The sequence below is a fragment of the Larus michahellis genome, chromosome 11 (assembly GCF_964199755.1).
Source record: "Larus michahellis chromosome 11, bLarMic1.1, whole genome shotgun sequence".
Classification (NCBI taxonomy): Eukaryota; Metazoa; Chordata; class Aves; order Charadriiformes; family Laridae; genus Larus; species Larus michahellis.
In genome coordinates, this window is record NC_133906.1 from 16632753 (window position 1) to 16655788 (window position 23036).

Consider the following 23036-nt stretch of genomic DNA (forward strand, 5'->3'; position numbering starts at 1 on the left):
CACAGAGACTTTCCCCCCAGCACCTTCACGTTTGCCTTGCTGATGTCCTACCACACCAGCGGGACTCGCAAGCCGGCTGCCAGGAGCAATTTGTTCTGTTCCTGGGCTATCTGAGGGCATGCACCGAGCAAATGGACAAATGATTTAATTTCCCTGGGCCAGATGAACATCCTCGTTAGGGACACAGCAGGATTCTCCTAAAATAAGCAAAGAGGCTCTTACTTTCAGAGAGCGCCGAGCCCACCACCACCTCCTGCGTGGCCTTTCAACGCTGTCCCCGAGTAGAACAAACGAGCCCCGATTTGAGAGTCCCCAATTAAACCAGAGAGGCTAATCACTACCCCGTTTACACCGTGTCCCTGCTCCCCAAGACCCCCTGGCAGGGCTCAGCCCAAGCTACCCGCGGGCTCGCAGCACAGCTCCCGCCTGAGCGGCCGCATACCAACCAACACAAAGGTATTTTAAAAACCCATAACCCGTAGCTCTGTATCAACTATAAAGTTGGGTTGCCTTAGTTACCAGCAGTAATTACAGATGTCTTTGTAGATTACGTGAAAGAATAAAAGCCTCCCTTAGAGCTAAACTGTCCCCTGGCAAGATTATTGCCATGCAGAGAGCTGGTAAACCCCAGGAACAAAACTCCCGGCTCCGCCAAAACCAATTCTACCACTGGCTTTACTGGAGACTGGAGTTCACCCTAAAGGAGAGGCAGATCTCAAACGCGCTGTCCTTTGGAGCAGAGAAGGATAAGCTTCTGCTCATGTTTCTGGGAGAACTGCTGCCGGGCTCAGCTCCTAGCCTACATGTGGACACCACGAAGGTCCTTCTCCACCAGGCTCTCACAATGGAGAGCTGATGGGACTCCAGACATGTCCAGTCCAGCCCAGCCCAACCTCATCCCGCTGTGCTGCACTTGAGGGACGGGGGTCTCTGGGAGCTGCTCTCATCTCCTGCCTGCACACCGCGGGCTGAGGTCTGCTCTCCTGGGGTGTCCCATAACACCCCGGAGCCTCAGCCCCCCAAGGTTGGCCAAAGAGTCAGTAGGGCTCAGCAACCTGCCCTCCCGCAGCACGGGCAATCCATTACCTCCACGGGCACTTCATATGCTTGTATTAACTTCAAAGTGACATGCTAACTGTACGTTTTCGTGGCCTATGGAGCTTCTTTGTGGGATATGTTACAATCATCACTGTAAAATGTTCGTCTTCAGTTTCTGACAGGTTTGACATAGCTCTGATCTAAAAATGTGATAGATACCCAATGGCAGTTACCAGCCTTCAAAACCTAAATGCCTCTACTAAGATAAACGGAGACCAAAATATTAATTTAGTCTTAGCAAAATGAAAAATCGTTTCACCTTAACTGCAGTAATTTTCTGTTTAGAATCAATGGCCAAAACCATGGAGCAAATATGTTATGCTCAATAGTTTTATTTCTCCAGTCACGCAGCCACAGTAAGATGTCAGTGTAATGGCATATTCATAAAAATCCCAAATTCTGAATTTTTCTTTAGGTATATACAAAGGTAGCAGAGAAATGTGAGTGAGGGAATCCAAATACGTAGACAGATTTTGAGACGATTTCAGAGAAACACATTATCATTAAAACATATGGGAGGTAGCATAATGGAAAGGATTATATTATTTTTTATAGCAATATTATTTTCCTATTTTGTTGATTTTTTTCCATCAACATGGAGACATTAGCTTAGGAAAAAAACCAACACCACACAATTGGTATGCAACAGATCCCCAGAAGGATATTCATATCAAAGACGACCTCAGGGGAAAAGCAGAGCTCAGGAACTACTGAGAAGAAAAGTCTTTGCTGACAGCAATAGAAATGACACAAAATAACTCAAATATGACAATACCATTTGCTTTCAAAGGTAAATATTGTATTTCTCCAACAAATACTTTGAAGAGACTACTCCCAAAGATAAAGTTACAAACGTTTTAATTCTTTAACCAAGAAAATCAACATTCCAGGGTTGTTCTCCTGTTCAAACTCAAACACATCTTGCAAATTCAGAACCAGAGTACCATGCCTTACGTAATTTCTCCATAAAATGCAAGTCCCTATCAGCACACTACAAGAAAATCGGGATTCTGAACTAATTTGTTGCCAAATGCGAACATTTCAGGTTAAATCCCCCTTGCCTCTGGCTGCTTCTGCCCACGTGCAATGCCATGGGCACATGATACCACCGAACAACTCAGATGTGCAAGTTATCAGGACATTGGAGTCCGGGCAGGCTTGGGACCAGAGTGAGAGGTGATGCGAGCACCAATAATGTGTTCCTCACTGACTACAAAAATGAAAGAAAAAAAAAAAAAAAAAAGCAGTAACATGAAAAACCAGAGGGAATTCTGCTGTCATGAAAGTCACAGAGTGTAAAATTTGAGGGCTGGTCTGCATGACACAGATCTGAGTTGAAATGCGGGGCAAAAGTACAAAAATGGGAACACAACCAGCCCATGGTGCTCGCCCACCGAGGTCGTTTTTCAACACCTCCTTCCAGGACTTGCTCAGAGCAGGCAAAGCAGCCTCGGCGCAGTCCCACACGACGTGCCCTTTCGAGGCAGAGAGCAGGGGAATATTTCCAGCTTCCCTTGCCAAGAGTCAAACCCCACATCGTTACTGCCCGCAACCAGTTCAGGATCGCCTTCCTCTTCCCAAAAACTAGACATACAAGCAACAATTAGGGTAATCATTCCCCACTTCCAGAGGCAGAGAACATGCTGATGGGGACAGTCCTTCACATCCTAAAAACAGATGGTCTGGAAAAAATGGGTAAGGCAAAACAGTCCAGGTACTTTTCCGGTGACTTTTTCACCGCTGTATTCCCAGCAAAAGGCCTCCAGTCAAAATGAGACTATTGTCGGTAACTGTAAAAAAAGGTAATAAGTAATAGTGCCAAGGATGATCCCAGCCTGAGGTATCAAAACATCTCTGCTCCACTTCCTCAAACACTAGACTCATTTATATATCCATATAAAGAAAAAAAAAGACGGCAAACCCATTCCACGGACTATCATCTAGCACGACAAGCTAAGATTTCATGCCACTTGAAATTAATTAATATCTGGATTAATATCCAGAGGTGGCCATTGACACCCTTACGGGAAGCACAAGCCCTACATTGTAATTTAAAGAGAGATGTGGCAGGCTGAAAGTTTTGTTTTGCACATTAAATACACAAACAATTGCAACCTTTGAGTCTCATAAGGATAGAAAGCTGCCCTTTGGAGCTTAGAAAGCAATTCCCACTGGCTGCTGACAGTGTTTCCCTGCCACAGAGAGAAAATTTCCAGAATTTGGGGGCTGATCCCAGCTTAATTTTCTGATATATCATATTTAAAGAAAACTTCTGTCAAGGCCTGACAATTACGACCAACAGGTCAAGCCCCCCTCTCTGTTCCCCCACCCCCTGCAAGGTCACCAGCACAAAAGGAAGCACTCAGCTCCTCCTGTTTTTTAAAAAAAAATACAAAAAAAACCCCCACCAAAACAGCTTAATGTTTAGTTTGAAGCAGTACAAGTGAGTGAAAGGCACCCCGACAGCAGGGAGGAAGAACGAAGGCAGAGTCGAAACACTGAACATCCCTCTGGCATCTACGAAGTCCCTGCGCAGCAATATCCTCTTTTATGTATTCAGTGGACATTAGGTCGGCTCTGCGAGCACTTCAGCACACAGGTTTTGGAGCAAAATAACTGCCTTGCAGGAAATAAAGTATATCTGGCCCAACTACCGTGCGAGGGAGACACGGGATCCCCTCCTGCCCCCTGTAACACCCGTGCAGTGCACAGCTTCCACGTACACAGACAGGTAAATTGAGCCCTGAAGGCTTCACAGACGTTAGAGATTTGAATTCATTACTCAAAAAAAGCTGCAAATATCAGCGGGTAAGCTGCTGGAGGCTCAAGATACAAGCAAGGCAGACACAAGCCCAGCGTTTGAGGAGGCACATCTCGTTGACGGAGTGACCCTGCAGCAACACCGGCCCACCTTTCTGCCCCACACGCGGTGCCAGAAAACACCCACCGGGGCAGCCAGCCTCCCTTACCTCGCTCTTCAGATCTAAACCACATCCTGACTGAAAAACCGCTCCGTTCCTTCGGTGTGGGCACCCGGGGCCAAGCCGCCTGTCACCATGACATTGCAACATCTAGTAATAACCCTGGCAGGCGCTCCTCGCAGAAGGTATTTCTGCAGGCGGGTGGGAATTGGGGGGGAATCGGGGGGGAATCCCCCAAACCGTGTCCCGCATGCCTGTGCACAGCCCCGGCGAGCTCCCGGGGTGGGGGGGGAAACACGGCATCCCCATCCCCGAGGCGCTGCATCCCGCATCCCGCCGAGCATCCCCCGCCACCCGTCCCTCCGGGCACCCCCCGACCCGCCGCGCTGCCGGGGCGGACACAAAGGCTCGGCGGCGGTCCCTACCTCTCCTCCTCCATCGTGGGGGGCGGCGGGGGCCGGGGCGGGCGGCGGGGCAGGCTCAGCGCCCCGGGCCCGGCATGGCTGCGAGCGGCCGCCCCCGCCCCGGGCCGCTTCCTGCGGGAGCGGAGCGCTGCGTCCCCGCCGCGCCCCGCCGCAGCAACTGCCGCCGCAGCCCGCACCGCCGCCGCCTCCTCCTCCTCCTCCTCCTCGCAGCCTCCTCCCCCGGCGAGCTTGCGAGCGTCTCTGGGCAACGGCAGCTGTGGAGGGCGGCCCCGCCGCGCCGCCCGGCCCCCGCCGCCGCCTCCGGGTAGCGCCGCTGGCACGGCCCCCGCTCACCGCAGCGGGGAACGAAACGGGTCAATGGACCGCCCCGAGCCGTCCTGACGCGGCGGCGGGGGGGAGCGATGGTGGAGAGCGGGAACGCACCGGGCAGCAAGACAGCAGAGAGCTGGAACCCACGGGGAGCAGCTCTCATCTCCCCAGCATCCGTCCATCCCTCCATCCTTCCATCCCTCTCTCCCCTCCATCCTTCCATCCATCCACTGCTGATCTTAGTCCTCAGATCGGTGCCGTTGCCTCCACAGCTCAAGAGTCGGCCGCTGGGGAGATGGCCGATGAGCCGAGTGGCCCGTAACTACTTTAATCCGTGCAATCTATAGCCTAAAGGAAAGTTTTAGAGGGTTGAAAATCCCAGGTACCAACCATGAGGCCAAGCCCGCGCACAGGGCAGCGGCAGGAGAGGGCTGGCGGTGCTCAGACCTGCTGACGAGGGAGAGGGTCCCAGCGCCCCTAGGTCTCCCCACACCATCCACAGAATGCAAGCTCTAGCCCCAATTTATAAAAATCTTGCTGCTCTTCTGTGCAATCTGCCAGGCCAAATACATGCTGCGTAGGCAACACGGATCCTTCTAAACTGCAGGTGATATTTAGCCTGAAGCACTGGATTAAATCACATTTGCCATTTTTGTTCCAATTGATACACATGCAGAGACCTTTACTTAAATCTATTCCCCCCCCGCTTATTTTATTAAAAGATTTTCTCAACCTGATTCTGCAACAATGAGGCCCTAGAGGTCATTTATAATAAAGACAAGAAACATTTACTTTCTTCATTACTTTTCCATTCACAAGATGTTCTTGTGCAAAGAGATACATAGAAGTATCAAGAGATTTCTCCTGCAAGATACCATTCCATCACTTTTGTAAGTAAAACTACCTCAAACCATGTCCTCCTCCTTACTAACCTACGTTTCACATATCTTTTAAAATATATCAGCAATTATGACTGAACAGATGGTATTGTGCCTTCCACATGAGAGTTTCAAAAGCTTGTTGAGAATCGCAACTAGTCATCACCCCCATTCTTCAGATAAGAAAACTTAACACACCTGGAAGGACTTTATCAACATCACATGGGGACAGAGAGTCAAGGGTCCTGCTGTTTAAACACCATTTGGCAGCCTCCCCATAAACAAAAGAAATACAAATAAAGCCATGAAGTCAAACCACACAGGATTCAGGCAAAATTCCTGCATTTTCCCTTTGAGAATCCTGTTAAACTATCAGTTTAACACATCCTTTACTCACGAGTGTCCATTCAGTCTTACACTCTTGATGCACAACACGCAAAACAAGTTCAAACCAGAGAAAAAGTAACTATCTAAAAATAGTACAATTTAGCTAGAAAACAAGGGCTGGAGCTTGTTTCCACTGAGCAAGTCCCTCAGTAATCACAGGAAGTCCAGATACAAGAGCAGGTCCTCAAAATGCTGCAAAGTACCCATGTATTTTTATTAACGTATATTTTTTAAATAATAAAATATCAGGCTTTCACCATAAAAAAAAAAAATCTACATCTCACTTCAGTCCACCCAAGAACTAGGCACCGAGGTTGAATCAACGCAGCAACACCTTCTTACGCGCTTTGCCCCACCAGCACGCGTACCGCTGGACTCTACAAATGCTGATAGCAACCACAGGAAGGTACATCCCAGTGACAGACAAGAGCAAACCAGTGAGTAGTCCTTGCTGGAATGGGACAGAGGCATGTTCCAGTAATCAGAGATTATCTTTATAGCAGCCTTGCAAAATAATCGTGGCTGGGTAACAACCCCAAGACAAAAATTTCTTGCGTGTTTGTAAGTGCAAAGATTGATATCTTGAAAGAGCAGGCAGGTTAAAAGGAATTAGTAACACCCGATGGGTGGAATTTTTCCAGCCTCTTTCAAAAATTCCTAGTCCCGAGTAGCCCTAAATTCCTCCTACATCTCATCTACCTTTGATCACCTAACCGATGCTCAGAGCAGAAGGGTCTGCAGAATGCCCGTTCCAACCGGCACCACCATTCCCTGGCCCCAAAACCTTTCCAGATTCCTGTGACAGTCTTCAGATCTACAGTGAAAGACCAAACCCCCCAGCTCTAACGAGCTGCAGGGAGAGAAGAGATCAAAGCATTGCCAGTGTCCCTACGACAGCTAGGAATTTCTTCGGTAAAAATGCCAGGAAGGGAGGGAATAAAAACAAGCCCGCCAGTCTGATCCCAGACTCTCTCCTGGCCCAAACTCTGGTGGCTGGTTTAACCCTGAGGTTGTAAGTAAAGCACAGCGAGTGCTTCCGAGAATTTAATGCTGTGAAGAGCATCAATATGCCCAGACAACTCCCTGTCAATCTCCACAGCTTCAGCAGAAGCCAGAAGGGGCCCCTTCCCCAAAACCCAGCACAGGATCGTCCAGTTCAAATACTGCCCGGCCAGGAACCCCTCACTCCTCTGCATATACCCATTTCCAGATATATACCAATATACAGGTTCCAGAGATCCATGTCACCAACAATTCGCTATCTTTAGCAGCTCTCCCTTTTAGTTGTATAATCCCCTCCACTAAATTATTAATTGTCTTTCTTAAAAAACTATGGGTTCTGCATTGAAGAGCTGTGAAAGTTACACATAAAACACTGCATTCATGGAAGCTTCCAAGGCTGCACCTTCTCAGCCTAAGTTATTTTTCATTCTGGTTTTTAAACAATATATAGTCTCAATTTTATAATCAAACTTTATCTCTCTCTCTATATATATATATATAAATATATATATCTGAGTGAACAACCTGATCTAACCCTGAAGCTGGTCCTGCTTTGAGGGAATGTTTGAACTGGATCACCTCCAGAAATCCCTTCCAATTAAAATTATGCTGTCATTCTAATTAAGTAAATATTCATTTAGACAGATCCGTATTGAGACCGTACATTTTCTGGGAAAAGCTCCACTAAGAAAACAAATACGAGATAAAACAGTGAAAGGTATCGACTGAACTCGATGTCTCAGTATCTCAGTGGCTAACCGAAGTCACTTGGAGGTGGTACTTGGGTACGGCACTGGCTCCCAGTGGACCTGGAGCACTTGGCAGAGAAGTCCTGAAGGTACCTGCTGCCCAACCACTGCTAGAATTGAGAGCACGCCATATTGCTTTCACGTAACAAAACCAAAACACCATCTAAAATTTAGCTACTACAGGAACTCACAGGGATCCAAGTTACCACGGGGCTCAAAAGGAAGCTCTAGGAGACCACCTAGGTAGGGACCTTCCCAGAGCTGGAATCAGTGATGTTTTGGCAGCTGAAGCTTAAGAGGTAGGAGACTCCCGCTGAAGCGCTGTTTTCTGAAGCATGTGATCAGTAGAGGAGAGGGCGCTGGAGCACCCACCCCAGCGCCCTGCCCCCACCAGGATCCTGCTCCCCAGGCGGAGATGCTGCAAAAGCCATCAGCATCTCCAGCCTCTGGGACTGTTGCCCTCTGCTGGTAGATGTCCCACTTTCACGCTCCTGTCTGCCGCTGGCCAGCAAAACTGGGGTTTATGAAATATATTTTCCTTTAATCTTTAACATCAATCACCTTTCCTATAAAAACAGTAGGTTTACTCCAATAGTTTCATGATAGCATTATCACCTTTAGAATAACCACCCCCGGCCATCTGCACCCCCAGGCTGTGACTTTTGGGGCGTAGTAAGCCATTCTATTGCTCCCCCTCCACAGCAGTAACACATCAGCTAAAAATGTTCTTCCTGCTCCTCCTCTTGCTCTTTCCTATAGCATAAGCAATTGCTGTCACCTGCAGCCAGCTGTGTCAGAAGCGCGGACTTCCTGCCCCATAGTCATATTGCCTATTTATCAGAAACCTGCTGGAAGATTTTCAGATAGATTTTTATGGTTTAGAATTGAGAGCTCAAAAGGAAAACTTAACATTCAGGAAGAAAGCTGTAAAAACAACTGTTGTGGGCACCAGAACAAAGGCAAAGGCCAGTATTCAGATGCCTAAATACTACTAAGTCCCTCTGCCTCGCGAGTCCGTAGTTTTGACTCCCATTTCTGCACCTACCGAAGCGTACAGTTCTCGCTACAGGCTGAACACATGGATTTGAGAAAAAGTTTAGGCTATTGTCCAAAATGTGGGATTTTTTCCCCCAAAATCTTTGCCTAAGTGTTAAGATATCATTTTAATGGGATTGCCTTTATAATATATCCCTTAAGGCCTCCACTACTACCTTCTATACTAAGGGGAAAATACCCGTATGCTTCATAAAGGTGTTGCGTGACTTAAATGATATTTGTATACGGTAACTCCGAGAGACGAGCAAAACCAAACCTATTCTCATTCAGGATCTCGCCAGCCCAACCCAAGTCTCTTCACTATTACTCCTTGTAGACTCGTTGCCTTGCTCTCAAAATTTTTTTTAAAACATTTAATTTTTTGCTCTTTGCAAAAGCCAAGAAACAGAGTCCACCACCCTACCACGGTAACACAACATGCTGCAACATTAACACGAATGAATAAATCACACAGTGGCCACACACAAGAATTTAGGCAAGGTTGTTTCCGCAGGCACATTATTTTACCTGAACAGAAAAGCCATCTGGTGCAGCATGTCTTCCTCGCAGATAACGGACTGTCGGGCATTATCCTGCTTGGTATTTTCTGGGCAAGCCCCTTTTTCTGCTCAATCTCCATAGCATATTCAGAGTGGGAACTGTACGTCAGGGGCTCAGCTCGGGTTTCTGTTCACTTACTGGACATTTGCGGTGTGCTTTTCAGGGCTCAGCTTTCCCATCCTCTCTCTCCGCGCAGAAGCTCACCCTGGGAGGGAGAAAGAAAACACGCTTTGAGACGGCCTTCGAGAGCGTGTGGCACCCGCTCGTTGCAACACTTTTGGCCTAGAGCAGCACCAGCAATAAAACAAGCCCAGCTCTTCCTTCCCAAGGGGATGTTTCCCAACTCCCTCTCAGCTGACTCCCCGGTACACAGAAAACCAGAGCTCCCCATTGCCACCAGCTGCGCACAAACCCAACCCAACCCTTCCCAAACACACGTGGTTGTGATTCATCACCAAGCTCGTGCCTCAAAGAGGCTTTTAAAAATAACGATACCACAGAGCAGAAGCCCAGATTCTATCTGGTGCTGGGGGAATAAAAGAAAACTCCCAGTAACAACTTCTAAATTATATAATTACAGAAAAAAATAATAATTTGCCTACATTTAAAATTGCAGAAACCAATGGATGGGTGAGCCTAAAGGGCAAAAGGCATGGCAATTCGCACCAGGTTACTGACTGCAAAGGCTTGAAAAACCCCCCTCCCCCCAACCTTGTGCTCCTGGGCATCTCTGTTTCAGGAGGCTACGTCTCCATGAGAATAACAGTAGAAAGCTCGCATTACTTCTCTTGCAGAACGCACTTTGCTAAATATCCTACGCAAGAGGCATTAGCAATTACAACTGCAACCATCCTGCAGTCCAGTAGAGAACGCGGGGGGAGAAGTCCTGAACTCGCCATCAGACAAGGCTCTAAGGAGCTCTCGCCACTCAACGGAGCGTCATTATTCCAGCAGTGGTGGAAAGAAAACAATTAAACAAGCCCAAATGAAATCACAATGAAGGATTTTGGCCGAATTTGTTACCCAGTAAACTTAAAAGATTACTAAAGCCTGAAGAGGTACCAGATAACCACACAGAGAGACTTGGGAATTCAGCATCAGAAATCTTTCACGACCCGGCAACCCAGCCGGCGAGCCCGAAGGCAGAGGGCATCCCTCTTGAGGAGGGGGGGGACCTGGAGGATGAAATAGGAGTGAACTATTCCAAAACCCAGGTGAGGGTGCTGTTGTACAACAGGGAGGGAAGCACAGGCTCCCCCCGCGCCGTGCCCTGGCCCCCTCGCTGTAATTTGTCCATCAGGGTGTGTGTTGGCAGAGGGAGGCTTTGCCCCGAAGCTGCGTTAGCGTGCAGTGAAGAAAACAAGATTATTGATCCGCAGAGAAAAAGAAAAAAGTATAAAGAGCGTGAACCTCTGGTGCCAAATGCACCACTCGTGCATTTTATCCAGCATTGCTTTAATCCAAGTCCATGCTGGAGACAGGGACTGGGCTCCCGATTCTTCTTCCCAACCAGCGCCTGCAGTGACCAGACCCCCGCTTCCTTCCCTCCGGGACTTTGCAGAAAGCAAAATTTCTTACACAAATAGAAAAAGTCCATTGTAAAACCACAGAAAGCAGCAGCAAAAGTTACAGAAACGACAGAGGAGACCGAGATGATATTCATCTTTTATATTGACTAGGTTACAGACCAGCAGCCTATTTTCAGACGCGTAGCTTTGCGTGCCTTTCCATTCAAAACAGTTTTCCCAGTGAGAACAGGGCTCCTGCGAGACAAACTAGTTGACAATCGCATGGTATAAAGCAGCATTTGAACAACTGAAGTTATTTCCAGATTTGTCAGCTCATTCTGCTTCTACAGCATTTTTCTGCAGCGTTCATCGGTGATTTGTACTCCGATGGTAGTGAGCAAATGTGCGTCTTGACACGTTTCCAGCCAGAAACATAATCCCTTTCTGAACTGGCATCGATTCCTTACTGCATTACACATGAAAAGAGATATTTATAGCAGTTTAATTAATGTAATATGTATCAATATTATTTATAGCTCTACAAAGTGTATTTTGATTTTTTTTTATTTCTTTTTTTTTTTTCCCTGAGGAAGAGCTGTTTTTTCCAAATCTATTTTCCGTTTGTGAAAGCATTCGGGAACGAAACTGTGCGCAGCCGACTAAGAGGGTTAATATCCAGATGCCTCAGACAGATGGCATTATTAACCTGACTGGGCTCGACATCTACTTTTCAAAGTTAAGGAGCTTTGGTTACTTGGATGGCTGACAATCTGAGAATAGCCAGTGCTCTAAGCTTGATGCTTTCTATAATAGCAACAGGCAATAGCACAGCTTTGCCTAACAGACTTTTAGGAAAAAAAAAAAAAAAAAAAAAGAAAAAAAAAAAGAGACCAAGACCAACCGCACTGAGAAAGAACTTCAGCAAATGCTGTTGCAACTTGTAGTTCAGGACTCCTACTGGCAAAGGCTGAACCAAGTACTTGAATTTTAATTTTTATGCTTTTTTTTTTTTTTGGCTACAGCCTAAACCTGAAGCGTTCCATCTTTTTAACTGTTCTGTCTATTCAGTAGATAGGAGAACTACAGGAAATACAAAAATCTGAAGAATGTCTCTCTCCTGCACCAAACTAGAGCTTTACAGCCCATGCTCTTTCAGCGTTCCCACTCCCCATTTTCCCCATGAGATGGGTTAGAGGTTTTTAAGGGGAATATAGATACGATTAAAACATTCTTAGAACCAACCGAACAAGAGGCATCGGTTCAAAAGTGATTATATATTTCCTCCCCTTTTTATATAAATCAAGGAGAGTTCTGGGAGCAGAGAAGGCAAAAAGACTAGGATTCGGCAAAGGAAGACCCAGGAGGAAAGCACGCAACTCCCTCAGCCCCTTTACAAGTCCTACTATACAGGTAAGCGATAGAAAATTCCTGGGTAAAGATAATACAGCAGAAGAACTTTCATCTCGTTATAAGAAATACACATCTGACACCCATCATTAGCAGTACTTGCATTACAGTACAAATAAATGCTCATGAAAGGTAAGTGGAAGTAGAGGCAATGTTTGTGTGCGCGTATACATGCACATACCAGAAATAAGAGAGTGATAACTTCAACAGGAGACTGAAAAAAAAAAGCGCCATTAAGGAAAGCAAATAAAGCAAACAGTGCTTGTTCGCGCTGGCTGAAAACTTCTGGCGCACTTGCATTGTGATATGCATTTTGAAGTGAAGCAAGGATGTAACTGTTTTATTCATGTGAGATATACAAAAATAACAAGCAGAAAACTCATCTTCGAGGAACGCATACACCAGATCACGGAACCAGGTATGCAAAAAACATTAAATAACCCATTGTTTTGTAAACTACACCTCTGGCTAAGGTGAAAGACTGAAATTTTGGGTGTTACACTTTCAGTCACCCAATATTAGTCCAAGGTATTACATATATACACATTTTGAAAAATGTATTGGAAATGCCTTCTTCCTATTCAATAGCTTAGAAAGCAGAGGTCCCTAACAACGTATACCATGTAAATGTGGTACAAACTGTTGATTACATGATAAATATTAATTTTATAATAGCTACAACAGGACAAGCCATCCTTTTTAAAAGGCTCGGATAAGGTACCTTCTATCAAACCCAACCATCTCAGACTGCAGGAGCAAAATCCCATTCTCCCAAAACGCACCACGTTTTTGTTTACTACGCGTATCTCAGAAGGGTGTCCTCCAGTTTTATTTTTCAGAGAGCAATTAACAATTTACACCAAAGCTTTGCATTTTAGGAAGACCGCTCTGAGGTACACAGAAAAAAGCCGCCTCTCTGTTTTCAGCCTGGGATGGGAGGTGGGGTCCTCAGCCCCACTCAGGCTCAGCCCCTGTTCGGCAGCAGTAGGAATGCCATTATATTGCGACAATGGTATCAGCTGACAGGGCAGGATAATAAACCAGTGTTCTGACCTACACTATCCACTTAGGTCTTTCAGTGGTAAATGAAAGCAAAATTTGCTTTACAGAAGGGATCCAAGTCGGGCAGGAGGGAGGAGAACACCATAAAGGTTTAGAAAACTTTCAATTACATTTTTAACCGTTTCAGCTTCACTGATGAAGTGTGTACGCACAAAGTACGTGACAGCGTTCAAGCACACCTCCTGCCCGCATCCCTGCGGTGACAGCACCAGACCCCAGCAGGTCTGCGCTCCTGAAGCGGGGCCGGGAGCCCAAGAGCTGGGAGGGCAGCGGCACCACCTGCAACTCCATCAGCACATCCCAAACCCCAGAGCTCGCTCCGTTCTGGAGGATAAAGAAGTATCATCCGCCAACACATCCTACACAAGCCTGCAGGGCAAGGCGCAGCTTTTATTTGGCAAGTCTGTCCCAGCTGTAACACAGCCAGTGGCCCACAGAGATTCACCGTGCCCAAAGCCGTTCTAAACCACCCTTACATCACCTAATATCAAAACAAACAAGTGAGAGGTACTTCCACTGATTCGTGCAAGTATGAATTCATTACGTATACAGGTGTATAGCGTGTTTCTTTTTAATGCAATAGTCATCAGTATTATAAAAGTATATGTTAGGCTGGTTTTAATAGCCAAATAAAATCTACAAGTCACACAAGATGCAGAATGAAGAACAAACTATACTTTGGAGTTGACACGAATACCCATTACTATTAAAAAAACTGCGCGCACATCACAACACGCAGAGCTGTGCTGTGATACTGTAGGCTCTGAAAAGCTTTGTTTTGGGGAATTTCTTTTTGTTCACGCAGATTACAAAAATAAAAAGAACATCTGTGTTTTAAGAAAACTACCGCACTTTTACTTTCATTGTTAAAGACCGAAAGTAAACTAATTGCTCTCACTTCCCATTTCTCACAGGTGAAACCCACACAATCCAGCATTCATTCCTGAACAGGCCATTAAACTATTAATTTCAGACACATATACTTCAGAACTAAACTACAAACAAAGAAACGGCAAACTAAAGTTACTTTATTTCTACCTCCACGACCATCCTAGAGCCACTGTGCAGTCACAAACTTCTTTATTTACATGCCAGCTCTATACATTTCATCTTAGTTCTTCCTACACACCTCTGTGCAGACGAATCCACCCAGGGGCCAGGAAATTACCAAATACCATTAAATACATAAGCAAAGCTTTAGCAACAAGTCTCTTCTGTTTACTAGGAGCTCTACTAGAAACAGGTTTATATTCAAAGAGAGTCTTTAATAAAGTCACTGTGTCTTTAACACTACCCAATACAGATCTGCATCTCTTTCTGCATTCCATGGCACATCCTGCCATCACTGCCCGTTCTCAAACCAGAGTTTACGCGAGCCTCTCCAACGTTACCTGCATGGTCACAATGAAGTTCTTGCTCCCCACAGGTCAGAGTAGAGCAAGTCACACCTACTCAAGACACTGGCCACAGAACACTGTTAAACAGATGACAATCTTTTAAGAGAGAGACTAGGTAACATGCTCCCTAATACAGGTGCAATTCCTGGGATCTACTTTTTGTTCTAGAACACATTAGCCCGACAAGAGGACTATTACGTACGCAGATAATCAAACAGCATGATCCAGTACAATTCTCAAAATCAAGCTGTAGCTTGGCAAGACCGTCAGATTTCACACATAAAGTCACTTTTTTAAAAAAACTACTCGCTTCTAGCATCAACGTATTCCTTCATGGCACGTGACGTGAAAATACCACAAAGCTCTAGTTGGTGCACAAACTCCTTCCCAAGTCAAACGACAAGCAACATCACCAAAGTGAATTTAACTTTTTCTTTCAAAACCAGGCTGTCCCTTGATAAGGTAAAGTCCCCATTGCAAGGGACTAAATCACACGCCCAAACTAACACAGGACCTAGAACTCAGCAGTTCATTTCAGCCACAAAAAGGAAAGTTGTGCTTCAAGCGAAGCTCAAGGATGACTGTCCAACATGGTTTTAAAGTGCAAAGGTAAAGTAAAAAACTTCAAGCCCAGTGAGCTGAAATAAAACCAAACACCTGAAGCTGTCTGCCAACAAGAGCTGTTACTTACAGTATTTTACAAATACTTCTCTCAAATGACTTGCACTCTCAACAACATATCGGTGATGCTGGTTCACAACAGAGGCTAACAAGCTTTTGAGATAAAAAAAATTACAATATAATTGCAAATAGCAAGGTACTTGGAACCCGTTTATAAAAGCTAAGCCACAGACAACCATAGAAGAGTCATAAATTGCCACAATCAAGAGGAAATTCAGCTCTTGGTTTAAATCCTGACAATACCAAAAGGTTGTCATGTTTATTTAAGCTCACATAGGTAATTAAGTTGATGCTAGTTTACTTCTAGTAGCAACAAATCCCTCATTTCAACTAAAACCAACATCAGGTTAGATTGACATCAAAGACTGACAATACCTTGAAATTTCATGCGAAATCCTCAGCCCAGCAGCACCAAGCCCTAGATGTTTACTTCCCACCGGAATCAGTGGGAATTACATGCCTAGTATCTTGCATATCTGGAGCAAAGCAAAAATCAGATGTGGTCCCACAAAGCACCAGCATTAAAGACTAAGCACTTAGACACCTGCAGTCAGAATAATTTTGTACTTTTTAAAATCCATGCCCCGTGTCATATATACTCTCACTCAAGCACATAAGGAATTCAAATCTTTATTTGATATCCATAAACGTTGCTATTCTATATTTCTATGCAGGAAGGCAGTTTTCCCCTAAAACATTATGCTTTTTAATAAACAACAAACTTTAATTCTATTGTGTGAAAGGGCTACAAATATACATTTGTTAATCAAGCAGACTACACAGATATTTTTGCTTTACAACTGGCACCTATGTTACTGGTACACTTAGCTGGCTCATTTATCATAGTGCTTTGCCCACATAGTTTAGATTATCACTTTCTGAAATATGGGCAATTGCAATTATTTAAAAAAAAAAAAGAATACGTGCTGAGGCAGGTATTGCAAATCCGTTTTTTTTTCCAGTCAATACTCATGGAGCCCATCTTTATTCACGTGCAGATGTCATTGCATTCTACACCAGTCATCTAGTGGCATAAAGTAACTTTCAGAAGTCTAGTACAAGAGTTAGCAAACCAATTTTACTCCTGCTGTAACGAAGCCTGCAGCAAGGGGGCTGCCATCCTGTCGGTAGATGGTGCTGCGAGAGATTCTCGGGGAACTTTAACGAAGGACAATAGTTCAGAGTGAAAAGTCTGTTAACCCGGTACTATGAAAACAAGTACGCGTTTAATAGAAGAGATAAATGTCGACCCTTTCCTGGAAGGAATCACACACAGACAAACCGATAAGAGGACGTGAAACTAAGCAATCGGAAATTCTGAACATTTTATATGAATGAAGCACATGCTTAACACAAACTATTTCTTCAAAACTACACAGTACATACGTTGATGGAAAAGTCCTATAGAAAAAATTGACCAACCATGTCAGCACGTCAAACTGCCTAGTACAAGATGGTGGATGCACACAAACTGCATAAGTGAGAACGAATATTTAAAAAACAGACCACATCCACGGATTAGTACTTCAAAAATTTCTCTGTCGAATGTTTGAAAACCAATAAATCCACTAGCAGGGTAGCAAAAAAGTCAATTAGGACCTTTACTTGCAATAAAATATTTACTCTAAGTACACAGAGATTTTAAAGCAGAGGAACACTTGCTTTGAACCTAGCAAAGCCTTAAAACCGTACGGAATGGATCCTAGGAAAAAAAATTAGACATGTAAAGGTCAATGAACACAATGATTTATTTAAAAAATAAAAAACGTAAAAACGATTTTTTTTCCTCCTTTACAGAAATGTTAATTTCAGTCATGGGATCCGAGTAGATTTTGTAGAAAAAAACGTAGTAGCCAGGTATCGAGTCCTTACAACAAAGGAAATTCCCCCATAACCCTCCCCAGTTTTTACTCCAGATCAGCAAGACACTTCCCACCCCGTACCCCCAAAAAAACAAATTAAAACAAGACATTTTTTCGTTGCTAGTATAAAAACGACCAAGGTCCAAGTAATAATAAAAAAATAGAGTCCATCAATGACTGTAACACAAAGTATGTGTATGTGGGGCCCAGTCCATCTTCAGAGAGAAAGAAGTGGCATAGGCAGCAGAGGCAACCCTCAGGGGGCATTTAGGAGCTGCTCCCACAGCAGGGAGGCATTTAAAAGGAGCTGCCCTTCAGCGAATGAGGGGAGAAACCATTTAGAAGCTGCCCCGTAGCAAAGGGAGGGCTCTCCACGCCACCCCCAATGGGTATGGGCGCTCCGGCTCAGAAAGAGCCGCCCCCGTAGCCTCCCCCACCATAGCCTCCTCTGTACGGTCCACTGTTACTGCGGCCCCCCCAGTTGCCGCCCCCTCCTCCACCTCCTCCGCCGCTCTTCATGGGGCCGTAGGAGGACTGGTGCTGGCTGTAGCTGCCGAACCCGCCGTACCCGTTGCCGTAGTCGCCGCCTCCCCCTCCGCCTCCGTAGGAGCCGCTGCCATAGGAGCCGTAACCGCCGCCGCCGCCGCCTCCTCCGCCGTAGCCGCCGTAGCTATTGTAACCGCCGCCGCCTTTGGACAGGCCGTTGTGATCCCGGTTCCCAGATCCGCCGCCGCCCCGACCCCGTCCTCCTCCTCTGCCTCCCCGGGAGGGCCTGGAAGAGCCGCCGCCTCCCCCGCCCGACTGGATGTCCTCCTTGGGCACGGCCTTCTTGACCTCCACGCGGTGGCCCTGGATCGGGTGGAACTTGACCACGGCCGCCTTGTCGGCGGCGTCGTGGTTCTGGAAGTAGACGAAGCCGAAGCCGCGCTTCTTCCCGCTCTGTTTGTCGGCGATGATCTCGGCCTTCTCCACGGGGCCGAACTGGCTGAAGTGCTGCACCAGGTCCCCTTCACCCACGTCCCCTTTGAGGCCGCCCACAAAGAGCTTCTTCACCTTAGCGTGGGCCCCCGGTTTGGCCGAGTCCTCCCGGGACACGGCCCGCTTCAGCTCCACCGCGTTCCCGTCCACGGCGTGGGGGGAGGCGGCCATGGCGGCGTCGGCCTCCTCCACCGCCGAGTAGGTGACGAAGCCGAAGCAGCGGGAGCGCTTGGTCTGCGGGTTGAGCACCACCACGCAGTCGGTGAGGGTACCGTAGGCCGCGAAGTGCTCCCGCAGCCCGGCCTCCGTGGTCTGCACGTTCAGGCCGCCGATGAACAGCTTGCATAGTTGCGAGTTCTCCATGCCGCCGCCGGTGCCGGGGCTGCGCCTGGGCCTGGCGCCGAGACTCCTCCTCCTGTTGGGGGGCAGCTCCGAAGCTTTTTTTCCCCCCTTCTCCGTCTTTGCCGCTTCTTCCCCCTCGCTTGCTGCGAACACTGCGAACAGCGCGACCTCACGGCTGCGGCAGCCGCCGGCGATGGGTCCCTCGGCCGGGCCCGACGCCTTCGCTTCGCCTCACCTGACCAGCAGAAGAGACGGGGGCGTCCCGGCTGCCGCCGCTCCTCAGACGGGGGGTGGGGGGTGGGGGAAAACACAGGCACGCACAAAATGGCGGCTGCGACTTCTCAGGAGCTCGGCCGGCGACTGGTGCCCACACAAAGGGGACGCTGGGAGCCCCGCCCCCCCGCCCGCCGCCGCGCACGCCCCCCGCGCCGGCGCAGCCAATGAGAGCGCGCCGCCGGCGCCGCCCGCCACTCACCGTGAGGGGGCGGGGCCCCGGCCGCGATCGACGAGCGCGGCGGCTAATCGGAGGGCGCGACCTCCGCCGCGCGTCGGCAGGAGGCGCGGGGGGTTCGCCGGTGACGGACGCGGCGGGCAGCCAATAGAGGCGCGCTGTAACGGCCGGTGATAGGGGGCAGCCTCTGCGCGCGCCGAGAGAAGGGGCGGGGCCGGGACCGGCCCGGGCTGCGCCAATGCGTCAAGCCCGCGGACGTTAGCCAATGGGCGCCCTCCGGCGCGGCCGCGCGCGCTCTCCACGGGCGGGGGCAGCGGGCGCGGGGCCGGCGGGCGGCTCGCGCGGGACCATTTGAAACGCTTGACCGTTGGGCGGCGGCGGCGCGCGCCCCTCCTCACCTCAGCGGGGCCCGCCGCTGTCCCCGGCCTGAGGGGAGCGGCGCCGCTGCCCCATCAGGGGGGACGAACCCCCCTCAGGCCGGGGTCAGCCGCTGACCGACGGCCGGAACCGGCCCGTCCCGGATGGGCTTTCTTTCCCTTCTGGCTGCATCCCGTCCTCCCCCGCTGCCAGCCCCGGCCTCGCACCTTCGTTCCCTTCGGCTCGCCCGCCTTCCCCGGCTGTACGGCCACACGGACGGTATATTCCTGAGGGGCGGGGACTCCCCTCTGCGGGGGATTTCCCCGTTCCGTTTTGTCTGCTCCCTCTTAGCCTTAGTTGGATCTTCCCTCGTTTGTGTTCATTTTCCCCTTTCCAACATGCTCCCGCCTACCCACTCTGTTCTCTCAGGCAGCTTCTTTCTTGCTTTTCCTGCCACAGTTTCCTCCCCCGTTTCCCAGTCTGCTTTCCAACCCAATCACTGCCTCCTCACCCTTAAATCTCTAAAATCTCATTTAGCTCTAAAAAGGAGGTATTTTCTTAGACAAATCATTAGAGATATTCACGGGTATGCAAGTCCCATGACATGACTAATAGTGAGATGGATTTCCCTTTTTTTTTTTTTTTTTTTTTACTTTAATAGTACCTTAGACATTGTCAGCTTGAAGACTGAAGCACTATTTTCAACATAGTGATTTTTTCGTCAGAAACAGGAATCTAGGAACTAAGCACAATTTTTTTGGTGGAATTTTCTTTCCTTGAAGATGAAAATGTCAGTTCATCACATCTCACTAGGCACATCAGCACCTCCACCGCATGGTTTCTGAAACTCAGGTTAACTTAGTCCTCCTCACAGATACTTGTCTCATCTGTTTCTAAAACCTTCAGTGAAGGCAATTTCACAGCCTCTTCAGGTAGCATCTGCGTGGGGACTGCTGCGCTCCAGCCATCTGATCCTGCCTTCTCTCATGTGCCAGCCCTGATGCTTGTGCAAACACAGCAGTCCGCTTAAGAGAACTGAGACAGCCAGAAACAGTTTTATTGTGAGAAAGGTCTTCGGTTTTAGCTGCCTCAGCTTTCTGAAACAGTTTGTTGCATGATCCCAAGTGCTGCAGCTGGCAGGCTGCAGAACTGCAGTATCCCCCTGATTTAGATCAACTGCTGTGGAAACGCAGCCTTGGAGAGTCGCCGATCCGAGCGCAACATTGACGGCGCTGGGCGGTTAGTTAACTGATGGAGTCCAGAGGGGCTGAACGTTTCAGCACAAAGTAAACACTGATTCTTCCTTACTCCTCTTCAGATGGCGTCAACTCCAGAGACTAACACTGCTAGTAAAATTACAGCCTCATTTCTGTCACCAGGCCAAGTTTTCATGCTTTAATCTCAAAGGCTGTGATTATCATTAACCAGTAGAATTAATACTTGCAATATAAATAGTCTGATTTTTCTTAAACTGGATTTTTTTTTCTGTTCTAGCCAAGTCTATTAAGAGTAACTTATTAATATGACAGGAATATTAAATGTCCACGTTTGACATCCTCTTACAGGGAAAGATGTCAGGTGTTTAGATCCATTTATCTCAACGCATGAACAGACACAATCATTTCAATCATGTTATCTAGTTTTAGAAAAGAGATTATGCTCATAATGTCACTGAAATATTTGTGGGTTTAAAATAAGCAAACATATCCTACTCTCTTTCTCTATTTAAAAAAAAAAACCAACAACTTCTTCCCAGAGGTTGTGTGCAAGCTCCACACAATTACAGGAAATACAAAAATACATTTTGCCTACCACTTATTGTAAAAACTGTGTGGCCCTTCCCAAGATAAATTAATATCTGTTTCATGCAGAAAATAACCCACGAGAGTTTTATAGACCCTTAATAATTTACAGCAAAAAGGAAGAAAAATTAAGAGGCGCTAATTATGGCCTCAACAGATACCAAAGAAAACAGAGCGCTTGTTTACTGCTCCCTTTCTCTCCCTGAAAGCAAGACAGACAAGTAGGCCAAGGAAGAGATCAAAGAAAGAAGTCACTACTTCTTTCAGCAGGAGGAGATGAGGGTCTTTAAGATGTGAGCAAATCAGCAGGCAAAATCAGCCGCTGACACAACTCAAGTATAGCCCAACTGCTTCCTCTTCATTTGCACTTCTGACTGGTTGATTAATGAAAGGAAAACACCTTTAAAATATATATACCCATCTCTTGCAGATAGAAATGTCTCCTCTGATACTACAGAAAGGACACACTTCACTTGACCTGGTGTCCTCCTGTCCAATGTCCTTTCCCAGCTGCCGTGTAGATGACCTTGAGCAGTTCACGTATTCGCTCTAAATCACGTTTTCAGAGTTCAGTCCCCACATTGAAAGGGCCAGGCACACTGCAAACGTACACGTGCCCTGACGTACCAGCTGGCTCCGGTGATGCAGGGTTTCCTAGACAGCTAAACGTTCATTCCTCCTGCGTATCCCACAGACCTCGCAGGTCACCTGAGACGCCGTGGAGACTCCGACCAGACCTCTCCAATTCCTGTCAGATTCACGCCTGGTGAAGCATCCAGTCACCCGATCAGTGCACCAGGTCACTTGTTATGAACATTCCCACGAGTTCCTTAAATGTGCCTTTTCCTCTGGCTGCATGAGCCGCTGCAGACATGAGAGACACAGGTACCGCAGCGGTGTACGCACAGAGCCAAAGCACGAGTCTCACCGTGCACATGAGATGTGACAGGTCTGCTAAAACAGTCAACACTCCAACAGCTACAGCAGTCTCCCCACCATATTTTTAAACGGCTTTTAACTATATGCAAGTAAATGCATAATATTGTCCTATATATTTAAAAGGCAAACACCATTAAAAAGAAATACATACTTTTCCCCTCCTGACAGAGCAGTCGCAGCATTAAATTGCTTCAATTCAGAGAACAACCTACAGAATAAAAATTCATTGTATAAGCAGTTTAAGTTTCTAACACAGGTATAAGCTCCACTTGTATCATCACCTAAAGAAAATGCATGTCTCAAACCAGAGGCACTGGCCAAATAACGCACTGTATTAAATGTCCTCATGGGATATTTTAGTTAGAAGGATTATATATTATTATACTTTCTATACATTACTATATTATTCTATATATAATAGTATGTATTATTATATTATATATAATAATGTATTATATTGATATTACATTACATTATATTATATATTAGAAGGAAGGAAAACCGTATTATTTTCATGCACAAAACATTCCAGTTATTCCAGTAGAAAGTATACTACCTAGAGTCCACAGGAGGGCATCACTGCTTAAGAGATCGTAAAACAGGAATTTCAACAGTCCCTTTCCAGCACTAGGCTTCCTATGTTACCATGTATTCTAAGTAGAAGCTGATACAAAATAAATTATTAAGAAATCTTTATAGCAATTTTTGTCACTAAAGAAATATACTTCTGTCATGCTGTTTAATGGGTCCAAACTTCTAAGACAGAAAAGGAATGATGAAGTTTTGGAAAAGAGCATCAGGGGCAACAGAAAGACATTAGGAAGTCAAAAGTAGCTCTTATAAATATTTTGATTATGTAAACCCTCGTATAAACACAGAGTCATA

General features: G+C 46.8%; 2 protein-coding genes across 4 annotated transcripts in view; both read right to left on the reverse strand.

Moving 5' to 3' along the window:
* KLHL3 (kelch like family member 3) overlaps positions 1-9773 on the reverse strand; it is a 52170-nt gene extending 42397 nt beyond the window's left edge. Inside the window, exons 1-2 of one of the 3 annotated variants that reach the window (XM_074603876.1) lie at positions 9660-9773; positions 9333-9570 (exon numbers count right to left, since the gene is read on the reverse strand). In XM_074603876.1, coding sequence (XP_074459977.1) covers positions 9333-9361 — 29 coding nt within the window. In that variant the 5' untranslated portion in view covers positions 9362-9570; positions 9660-9773. Of the gene's footprint in view, positions 1-4067; positions 4369-4444; positions 4688-9332; positions 9571-9659 lie in introns of those variants that run through there. The other 2 variants (XM_074603880.1, XM_074603877.1) reach the window with 2 other exon arrangements.
* A 6266-nt stretch (positions 9774-16039) lies between these two features.
* HNRNPA0 (heterogeneous nuclear ribonucleoprotein A0) lies at positions 16040-18958 on the reverse strand. Its single transcript, XM_074603885.1, has one exon. It carries the CDS (start codon positions 18621-18623, stop codon positions 17688-17690), a length of 936 nt encoding a protein of 311 aa, XP_074459986.1. The 5' UTR covers positions 18624-18958; the 3' UTR covers positions 16040-17687.
* Between the last annotated feature and the right edge of the window lie 4078 nt (positions 18959-23036).